The sequence below is a fragment of the Pyrgilauda ruficollis genome, unplaced genomic scaffold (genome assembly GCF_017590135.1).
Source record: "Pyrgilauda ruficollis isolate IOZ18807 unplaced genomic scaffold, ASM1759013v1 scaffold43, whole genome shotgun sequence".
In the NCBI taxonomy this organism is placed as follows: domain Eukaryota; kingdom Metazoa; phylum Chordata; class Aves; order Passeriformes; family Passeridae; genus Pyrgilauda; species Pyrgilauda ruficollis.
In genome coordinates this window covers 3,216,596-3,227,398 of record NW_024525823.1, presented here as the reverse complement: position 1 = coordinate 3,227,398, position 10,803 = coordinate 3,216,596, and the positions used below count along the sequence as shown (strand labels likewise).

The window sequence follows — 10,803 nt, the reverse complement described above, 5'->3', positions numbered from 1 at the left end:
CCGCGCTGCCGGGGGCTGCGGGCGGTGAGCGGGCGCTGGGCGGGCGCGGGATGAGCGGGCGGGAGGGCCCCGGCGCGGCCGGCGGCAGGGGCGGCGTAGCGGGGCTTGGCTTCGCCGGCTCCCTCACAGCCGGGCCCCGCAAACCTCCGGCCGGCGGCGGCCCCGGGCGTGTCAGGCAGCTGCCGGCCGCGTCCCACAGCACTCCCAGCCTGGCGCCGGCCGGTCGGGAAGGTGCTGTTCCCCTGCCGCCTCCTTTGGAGTCCCAAGGTGTCTAGATCGCTGCATCGCTCACTGTGACCCAAAATCGTCTTCAGGGGGTGCTTTACTCAGGGTACAGTGAGCATTGCTGTGATTCGGGGGCTGTGGGTGAGCAGGCAGCAGCTGGGTGTGAGCGAGTGTTCTCCGTGCTGGGGAGAGCCCTGCGTGCGCTAAGCAGGAGTGGGGAACAATTGCAGGGTCTTGTCCCTGGCCTGTCTGTGCACCGTCCGTGAGCGTTTTTTGCTTAGGTTTCCTTACCGGTTCGTACAGTGCAAAATGAGTATGCGGCTGTGTATGTCTCTTTCCAACACATAATAAACCCAGCACTGCTGAGTGTGTGTGTGCACAGCTTACAGTCAGGGTAAACATTGTGAGAAAATTCACACTAACTGGAACGTTTCAGTTGCATAAAAAGCTCTTTTCCATGCAGTCTCTGAACGTGGAAATTATGTACAAATTATTGTACATCATTTGAGGAGCAAGGGGTGGTGAACTAGCATACATTCTTTTATTTAATCCCTAACTCCATAAGTACAATAGTGAGCAAATGTGCAAAGATTGGCATGGTTAGTATTCTACTAGAGCAGCACTCTTACAACTAGGTGTTGTGTCTCTGACTTCTTGTAAAGCTGATGTTTTCCATTTGGATGTCTTTTATTTATGCAGATGACCATGCTCATCTGTCTTTTCAGACGGGTCTGAAAGATACCCTTCAGGACTACAACAGCAAAAGACAACTGAAATCCAGTAGTACCTTGCCTGTCTCTCTGACTGAAATGAAAAGCAACGTGTAAGTATTGTATCTAAAATAACCCTGTGAGATGAGGGTTACCCTTTTCTGTAACAGTTGTCATGTGGAGTTGTTTTTATATCTCACGTGTTTGATGTGGCCTGTTCTTGTTTTACTAATTGCCAACTTAAAAATTACAGGCATGCAGCCATCTGTTTGGGAAGATATGTTACCCATGCAGTGTATAATACCTGTAGGTTACTAAACAAGTCTAACTTGAATCTCTAAAGAAACATGAGTTTTACCTTTTTGTATTTTCTGATGCCGTATTTGTTTTTCCCATATTTCAGCTGACATGGAATCTTAGTACTGGTTTAATGATGTTCAGCTTTCATTATTTAGGTTCACTGTGAGGCGGCCTTTCAGCACTTCACATTCATCAGTGGATTCAGAGGAAATTAAAAAATTCCAGCTCCTTGCACATAAGTGGTGGGATGAAGAAGGAGAATATGCAGCCCTTCATTCTATGAATGATATTAGAGTGCCATTTATTAGGTATGGTTTTGTAGACAGATTTTTTTTTATATGTACTATTTCTGTATGACCTCAGAAAATACTGTAAAAAAAGCCAATTACTGGTACTTAAGATAACTACAGCATCTATTGAAGCACCTTGTGGGTTCAACCTTAATCACATCCCTTTTCTTTCAGAGATACTCTGTTGAGCATGAGTAGTAATTATCATCTGGGAAATCCACTTTCTGGAATCAAGATTCTTGACGTGGGCTGTGGCGGAGGACTGCTGAGTGAGGTAAGAAACAGTGAGCTCTGTGTTTTCTTCTTAAAAGGTGTGCAAGGTATTAGAATTGTTGTACTAATTACACTGCCTAATTTCTAATCCTCCAAGGAGGACTTTTTCTCTTCTATGATATGTTAGTTACTGAGTAGAGTGCAGTGCACTCATACAAAAAACCCCATAGTGTGTTTAGCATAGTAGTGGTGGTTTACAGAGAATGAGGGAGTTGGTAATGAGAAATTCAAAAATTCTGAGATTTTAAATCAGGAAAATAAGATTTCAAGCACTGTAAAGTAAAGGAGAGGGGAAGAATGATGAAAAAGTCCTTGAATATTTCTTTCTTTTTTTTTCTTTTTTTTTTTTTTACTTTAAAAGTCTAGGCAGGAATACTTGGAATCGTGACATTCTCATTACCAAAGAAGCAATTTTTGTTATAAACTTGTTCTTCCACATTCGTTTATTTGAACTGCTTATCTTCAGTGTTTTACATGGGGGAGGAGATTCTCATCTTTGATTTGATCTCATGGGAAATGCATGGAATAACATCAAGCACCCAAATCATAGCTCTCCTGTGTCAGTAGGGATTGGTGTGGTAAAGGGGCTGATGTTACAGTGGCTTCCAGAGAAGTCTGCACAAACTTGGGACTGAGAAGTTACTGTTTGTGGTGGAAGGCTGTCCACACAGGCTCTGAACAGTGCTGTGTCCCATCAATAGACTAGGGATTTGAATTTAGGGTTACAGATCTGGCTGACTTACTCTGGGAACTTCCTCAGCATCTGAAGTGAGGTATTACAAAGGGACCTGAATATCTCCCATGTTTTCTTTCTTGTTTTTTTCTCCTCTTTTGAGCAAAATCTTGTAGTCTCGTGAGAGGGGTCTCTCCAACAATGCTGGCAAAACTGGTGTGTTGCATCACCTTCTCAGGCTGAGCAACTGGTGAATTTCAGGTTGGAATATCATACATGTGGTCATGTTCTACAGCCTGTTTCAGTTTCAGAAGAGGTGATGACTAAGGTGCTAACCTTGGAGTAAGAAGACACTGGAGAAACCTGAGTGACAGCCAAGGCTGATGCTATCCTAGCAAACATTAGTGTTTAGTTCTCAGCAGTGAGAAAGTCCCAGAGATAATCATATATTAAGTAACCATTAAAAAGATATGAGGATTTACCATTACAGGTGGATGTTGAAGAAAGTAATGACAGTAATTAAATATGGCATTGTTTTCCCCCCTTTAATTACTGTGTTGATTTTCCCCCTTTGTTTTTCCTGTATCAGAGAGTAGTAGTGGAAGAAATCTTTATTTAGTGTAACAAAATGAATTGAGAACAAATTATTCTAAAAGACAATTTAGATGTGTGTATAGTCCGCTATATAATTTTCTAAGAAAATTAACACCATCTTCCCAAATCTTAGGGTGTTTTTGCTTTAATAAACATTTTAAATAAAACTGCCTGATCAGAGCTCATAATTTACTGTTGTTTGTCTTGTGTTGATGCTTTCTGCATCTTGTATGTACATTGCAAAGTTTCAGAAACCTTTAAGTAAATTGTTTTCATGCAGAGAATAAATTACACTCTTTTTTATTAGCCTTTAGGTAGACTGGGAGCTTCAGTTACTGGAATTGATCCTGTGGAGGACAACATTAGAACAGCAGATCGGCACAAGTCATTTGATCCGGTCCTGGCCAAGAGAATACAGTACAAGTCCAGTTCACTGGAGGAGATTGTGGAAGAGTCTATGGAAACCTTTGATGTAATTGTAGCTTCTGAAGTAGTGGAGCATGTGGCTGACCTTGAAACGTTTATCAAGTGTTGCTCTCAGGTGTTAAAGGTAAGAGAGTTTTTGCTTTCATCATTGGGAATATTTATTCTCTTTTATTACTGTGGCTTTTTAAAATGAGTGTGAAAACACATCTGCACACATTCCTCCACTAAGTCAGAAGCATGTTCTAGAAGTGCCTTCCATTCTTCTCCATGATGCAAATACATCTCCCCAGTTTCAGTAACCACAGTCAGGGGAAATTTATTTCCCCAACTCAGCCTCAGAAAAGTGTTAAGGCATTACCTAGCATTGCAGGTTTGCATTGCATGTGGACCTTAAAAAATCTGGGTGCATCTGATTTCACACAGGTGAGAGAAAATGTGGCAGTGCTGCTGTTGATGGACAGCTATGGCTCAGACTGCCTGGGAGCTCTGTAATGATGTTTCTGACACAAGATTTTATTCCAGCACTAGCATCATATCAGATGAGATCCTAGATTGCTCTTAAAGGTTCCTAGTTAAACTTTGTAGATAATCAGGTGGTTATTCATCTTGATACTGGTTCATTTGCAGAAGAAGGATGGTAAGCTCAGCACATAAGTGGGAGCTTTACTTTGATCTCTTTATCTTTCTGGTCATCAGAAGAAATATTAATTGTTTCAATTGAATGCACTACTAACTTTTAGCCTGCTAGGGACAAAGAAATTATCCCTTATTTCTAACAAATAGTCCTTTAAGGACTTAGAATTTTTTTCTGGCTTTGTTTCTTTGCCCATGTAATTATTAAAACAAGCATGGCATGGCATTCAGCAGTCTCAGAAATTAAGGAAGTATTTCACATTTTACTTTGGTTTCAATTATAAAAGCGGTTTGTGGTTTTATTTTGGTTTTTTGCTTCATTGGGTTTTTGGGTTTTCTGGGGTGTTTTGTTTTTTGGTTTTTTTTTTTTTTTTTTTTTTTTTTTTTTTAACAGTAGCTATTGTATATGCTTTAATATCTTTTATTTATCCATTTCCTGAGCATAAAATATTATAAGTGACTTTTCTAGGTGTTCTTCGGGCTAGGGAATAGTTTTTAGGCCACCCAAGACCTGATTATGTTGATTCTTTGAAGATTCCTGAGACATACTGTTAGAAAATTTTATTCTTTCTTGTAGTAAGATGTTACAAATATCTATCCTGGGATGAAATTACTTCTTAGTCTTGCATTGTGTATACTGTGCCATAGACAAATGATTTGTCTAAATGTGATTAAATTTACAATTTAAAAAAACCCAAAAAATTCTTCTAATTTAACATTTTAATATTTTAATTAGCCTGAAGGTTCTTTATTCATTACGACAATCAATAAAACACAATTGTCCTATGTCCTGGGAATTGTGGTTGCAGAAAAAATAATGGGGATTGTACCAGAAGGAACACATGAATGGGAGAAATTTGTTCCCCCTGAAGAGCTGGAGCGCCTCCTGGAATCAAGTAAGTTTCAGGCCAGATGGTGGGAACGGGGAGAGATATCCATATGGTCTCTTTAGGAATGGCAAAGGGATAAGTTAGGTGGGGTGAGTGCTACCAACAATACACAGCTTTTCCTGCCTGAGTTAACAGTTGTATATTAAGAGTATCATTTCTGGTTTAAAGACACTGCTGCTTATTGGATTTTGCATAAAATAAATTAAATTGAATCCTAAGAATGCAGTGATTACTAGAACAAAATCACTGTTGCAGCTGCCCTCTGTTTAATAGCCTAAATAAAAAATTCCAGTGTTTTCCATTGTGTTCTGGTGACAGAATGTATGCTCTGAAGTGGTTCATAAGCTCTAGGTCAGGTTTGAGGAATTAACTGTGTTGGCACTCTGGGGCTGCACTGCTGCCACTGCATTGTTTGCCGCCTTTCCTTTGGGAGGAGGCGTTTTTATTTTTGGTTTGCTGCTCTCTATTCATATTATGTTACTAAAAGATTTCTTCCAAAATGTGAAGATGAAACCTACCACAAATTCATTAGTCAGTTCTTGAGAAACTCTGTGATACTGATTATAATTATTTCTAATTAAATTACCCTGGTCTGATTGCTTTTAAAATAGACAAAACACTGAGCTGGGAAGACTTCTGCCCATTGCACTCCTTCACCACGGATGTTTTAAAACCCTCTCACCAAATATTTCACTTTGCTCTAGTTCACTGCAAAGAAGCTGAAGTATGAGTGGAGCTATTCTCTTAGCAAGGTCTTTTCCTGGCACTTTGCAGTGATGCCGTAAGAAATATGACTAATACTGGTTCACATACTGATGGTTTTTTTCAGTTCTTCCTTTGAAAGGAGAAGCAGGTGCAGTGGGAGATTTGTTTTGATAGGGTGTTTGTTTTCTACCTTCCATCCTGTATCCTGCTGGGACGCAGCAGATCCATGCAGTGAACTGAGTGCTGCTCAGCTGGGAGTGATAAATCACTCTTTCTTGCACCAAGTCCTTGATGGCGTTAATGTGCCTTTTTCTTTTATTTTCCATTCCTAAAGGGAATCTGAAGAATCCTTGTAAAGATGTGCTCAGATTTTGATTTTGGAGCATGTGATGTCAACCTGAAGCACGTCTCCACCTCCAGAAAACATTACCCGTCGGCCAGATGGGGAGGTGTGAGGCTGGGGTTTTCAGCAGAGCCCTGTAGCTGCTGGTGGTGCATGGCCTGGCACAGAGCTGTTGCAGCCACCTCCAGGAGCAGGACCTGCTGTCACCAGCGATGCCAGTGGCACTGCATGTGGGGGTGTCTGACAAAGGCAGCTCCCCCCCAGCCCAGAGGGAGAAGCATGTTTCAGACTTGCTGTTCTAAAGAGCTTGATGTTGCAGTGACTTACAATATTTAAGAGCATCCGTTGCTTCGTATGGCTTCTTTCTTTCCTAGATGGCTTTGCAGTCAGGAGCGTGAATGGGATGCTGTATAATCCGCTCTCGGGCTCCTGGAGCTGGGTGGAGAGCACGAGCCTGAACTACGCGCTGCACGCAGTCAAGTCTGGGGCTCCGGCACAGTCACAGGCCACAGAGCCCCTGCCAGAGACAGATGTTCAACAGCGCTCGGCCACAGCTGGCACAGCTGGCACCGTCCCAGACAGCACTGTCTGACGTGTGTGGTGATGGACTGTCACCAGAACAGAAAATGAGCTTTTACTCAGATGGACACAATAAAACCTTTGCCAACAACAAGCTTCCTGTTTCCATCAATATATAGACGCTATTTTTGCTCACATACTTGGGGCGCTCTGAAAAAAACCAAGTGCCCACTATTATTGTAAAATCAGGCAACTCCAACGTCTGGGAATGATTGGCATCTGACTCCATGGCTTTGGAATGTTGAATGCTCACTTTATTAAAACTATATTATATTACATTATACTATATCAAAGAGATACATACTATATTATATTTACTTCTAACTTCTAACTACTCAAAAACTAGTGACTCTGCCCGAGAGTCCCGGCCCACACACGTGGATCCAGTTGGTCACCTTGGGTAAACAATCTCCAGAATACATTCCACTTGCACACAAACACAGGAGCAGCAAATGAGATAAGAATTGTTTTGATCATTCTTTTCTCTGCTTCTCCAGGAAAAACCCTGAGAGAGAGGATTGTCTCTCTCTGTTCAGAGAATGTGAATCCCACACACTATCTCAGGAATCATTTAAGATTGAAAGGAGCAAAGGTTTTAAAGAGCATTTTCATGAGAAAATAGTTTCAAATTGTTGGACAGGGAAATGCAAATTATTCTGTTGGTAGCTTGGAGGGAGCTTTATTAGTAGTAGTGTTTTCAGTCCTGCTGGGATTCAGTTCTCCATAGAATAATGGCGTAGATGTAGAGTGAGTTAAAAACCACAATGCTGTACAATAAATAAAATGCCTTAAGTATTTAAGATACTCTGTAAAAAATATATGAAACTCTTAAGATCTGCAAAGACTTTTTTCTGTAATACACCTTTCTCCCTGAGCAGGGCAAACAAAATAGCAAACCTTTACTGTTGAGTCCTGCTGTTTCTGTAACTCGGAAATGGAAGAAGAGTCTCTGAGACCAGAGTGCCTCAGCTGTCAAAGCCCCTTCACAATAATGATACTTGTATCTGTGCCTATTTTTCAACTTTCTCCCTCTGCCCAAATAAAGAGAAGCTACAGGTAAAATTTTACTAAGCAACCAGAGCTCCATGCTAGAAGAACGACACATTCTGTCCTACAACTGAGGTGCCATGCCTATTTGTTCTTAGTGTTCTAGAGCCTGGGTAAGGAAGAGTCATTTACAATGAAACAGAACTTTCTAAATAAAGTGTCATGAGCGTGTCTATGACTGCATCTCTTTCCTTCTTTTTTTTCTTTCAGCTTCTACACAGCTGGAAAGGTGTCTTGTTTTTGTTTGCAGGGATGAGAATGAAACTTTTTTTTCCCCCCTCTTACTCTTCTCCCTGTTTTAGTTGCTTGTGCATTTCTCTTACTGTAGAGGTGTGGTGGGCTACATTAGTTTTTTACACGTTTGCATTCTTCCTGCTTTGCTGTATCTGCATGTTGCCTTCAGATCCAAGTTTCCTGATGGATTTGATGATGCCCAGAAGAATACAGGTAATTTTAATGGAAATAATAATTATTCATAGCTAATAAAGGTTAAGAAGTAGTATCTGGTGTAATTGCTTCCATGGCAATAAGTTCTGCTTCATAATATTTCTGTGGGCTATAGCTTGGCTTTGAGAAGAAGATTCATCATCATATTAAGAGTTCAGTGATTGAGAAGCCACTACACCAGTAAAGAAATTGTTCCAAAGGTTCATCAGTTGAAGCAGTTTAACCTTGGAACCTCACCAGTGATGTCCTAACATCCTCATTTTTACACTTAAGTACCTCTATCAGCTGCAGTTTTGAGTTTTCACCCCTTAATTTTCTCTTAGATAAGAGGTCTGAGAGTATCTCTACAGCTCTTACCACTACGTGTGAGTTTCCCAGTTCACATGCAGTTTTGTTTCTGGAGCATGGTGGTGGAACTGGCTGCAACAATTCATGAATGGTTTCACTAATGCTGTCCACAGGAGGAATACATCATTCCCTGTCTGCCTTTCTCCTGCAAAGGAGTCTCTGCTCCATTGGTCATGCATGCAGTGTGTTGCACAGCGTTCAGGAGAGGAGTAATGCTGGAAGAAAATGTGGAGTCAAAAGGGATAACCAGTGGTCTTTACTCCAAACTGTGTTCAAGCGTGTTAAACCATGTGGCTCCAGTGAGTTCCCCTAACCAAATTACCAACATCAATCTTACCAACATACTGCAACTGTATGACTCTTGTTTCAAATTTTGCCAGCAGCTCTGAAAAGCACTGATACCTGGACAGATTCCTGAGGTAGATGACAAGGAACACCCCCCAAGAGGCAGTCCCTCGTCCCCTGATTTGTTTTGAGACTTGTCAAGTGAAATAAAAATAATGTTATAAAACTGGCATAGAAAGAGCTGATGTTTGGTTTTTTTAGGAGCCCTAAGTCCAGATGTTTGTGTGACTAGCTGTTATCCTGGCTTTCTCATCCTTTCAGTTTTTCCTCACTTCATAGATTCACAGAATATTCTGAGTTGAGAGGGACACACACAGATTAAGTCCAACTCCAAAGTGAATTACTTATTACTCTCTTATAGTTTTTCATTAAACTGTGAACCACCTAGGGAAAGGGTGTTTTGTTTTGCTTTTTTCACAGTTATTTCTATTGCACATAGGACAAAAAACCTTTGATGCTGCCTGGGTTCTCTGTCCAAGCTCACAAGAGGGATCCTCTTGTGAGGATGAACAATGGCTGGCATTTAAACCACAACCACATGGACATGGATACCTCTGGTTTTGACAAAAACCTTACCACAACCATCTAATCTTCTGCTCCTACATGTGTATTGAAGCCCTGTCAGTCCAGGAGAGTTTTGAGAGCAGTGTGCACAAATGAATTGGGAGTGCTTGAACAACTCCTTGTACCTTTAGTCTCTCTCCAGATGCCCTAATATGCTCCATCCACAGTCCTTACCCCCCAGTTTTCTTCTGGGGATTATCCTAACTACTCTGGCTATATTTCATCCCTCTGTTTAAAACAACTTTGTTTTAAAGCAGGAATGATAGAATGCGGTAGAAATCATTTTAATGAGATAACAAACAGTACAAAAATATCCTACACTTGAGAACTGGTTTTGGTGTTTTACATCCCTACCTTTTTCATAAATGTGCAGCTGGCACAGTGTAATCTAATTCAGTACTGTGCCGTGAATATAACTATGCCCTTGTGCTCCAGAAACTATTTTCTTAAAATCTGTGGCTAGAAACCAATGACGTCTTCACACTTCTGTTAGCTCAGCTGCTGCAGAAATTTCATAGATGCTATTGAAATGGACAGAATTGAAATAAAATAAACTTTCAAATCTTTTGTCTTTCATTTTGCAACTTGTTCATGTTTATGGAGCCATAGCTTCAATGCTTACAGGAACAGTGATGGTAGGAGGTGAAAAAAGCAATGTTATTTCAGCAGGCATGCACCCAGGACTAGTGGGGAGGCAAGAGGTGATCCTTGCCTTGGGATAGGGAAAAAACTGTATTGGGGCTTGGTCTTTTTCAACCTCTGTGTTTATTTCTAGTTGTACACTCTTGACTCTCCTACTACCAGCCATTTATTCCTGCAACAAAACAAATCAGAGTAAGAAGCTGATCCTGGAAAAAAAAAAAAAAAATCCAGCAGAGCAAACAATGATGTTCTGGGTGGTCTTGGCTATTCAGCTGTGGTTTGGCTTGTGTTGTTTCATCTCTCCCACATTGCTCCACATGGTCCCAGTCCCAGCTCTTTGCTCAGATGGATTCTTGTCTGAGGTGTAAATATTTTTTTTTCTTTCTTCCCTTTTTTTATTATGTTTCCCTGGGATGCTGCTGGTGGTTGTACTGTTCAGGGAGCTGAATTTTCCCACTGTGGAGGACTAGAGCCATTTGGGAGATAAGCACTGGGAGTAAATGGGCAGGGAGAAGATGGGACAGAACAGCCCCTTGAGGGGCAGTAGGCTTTTAAGTTGGCTCAGTCTGTCTTTTAGAACAGCACATTCAGATAATAATTGACACATTAATTGTGCTCAAGTCCAGCTGGAATAGTATGAGAGCCTCAGAGGAGATCTGCATTTAATCTCCTTTTTAAATAAAAATACAACTTGAAGTTTCCATGGTTCCCATTATGCTATCTTATTGCCTATTGTTCCTTTGTGGTCCAGTGACATTTCATGGTCATT

At 41.1% G+C, this 10,803-nt stretch overlaps 1 protein-coding gene across 4 annotated transcripts; it reads left to right on the top strand.

Annotated features, from left to right (window-relative positions):
• Nucleotides 1-6: 6 nt before the first annotated feature.
• On the top strand, nucleotides 7-7,871 carry COQ3 (coenzyme Q3, methyltransferase). 4 transcript variants are annotated; one of them, XM_041478178.1, is made up of 7 exons: nucleotides 7-24; nucleotides 951-1,048; nucleotides 1,391-1,543; nucleotides 1,700-1,799; nucleotides 3,373-3,615; nucleotides 4,861-5,020; nucleotides 6,437-7,871. In XM_041478178.1, exons 2-7 carry the CDS (start codon nucleotides 1,035-1,037, stop codon nucleotides 6,652-6,654), a joined length of 888 nt encoding a protein of 295 aa, XP_041334112.1. In that variant the 5' UTR covers nucleotides 7-24; nucleotides 951-1,034; the 3' UTR covers nucleotides 6,655-7,871. The 4 variants fall into 4 exon arrangements, with proteins under 4 accessions (XP_041334112.1, XP_041334111.1, XP_041334113.1 ...); XM_041478177.1 differs by having other exon boundaries at nucleotides 925-1,048; XM_041478179.1 differs by lacking the exon at nucleotides 7-24 and adding an exon at nucleotides 42-331.
• The last annotated feature ends 2,932 nt before the right edge of the window (nucleotides 7,872-10,803 follow it).

Excerpts from the sequence above, each read along its gene's own strand:
- COQ3 (XM_041478175.1), top strand. The coding sequence starts at position 891 with ATGTTTTCCATTTGGATGTCTTTTATTTATGCAGATGACCATGCTCAT. Across the intron at positions 1,544-1,699 it reads ATTAGAGTGCCATTTATTAG|AGATACTCTGTTGAGCATGA; the intron begins GTATGGTTTTGT and ends CTTTTCTTTCAG. Across the intron at positions 1,800-3,372 it reads GCGGAGGACTGCTGAGTGAG|CCTTTAGGTAGACTGGGAGC; the intron begins GTAAGAAACAGT and ends CTTTTTTATTAG.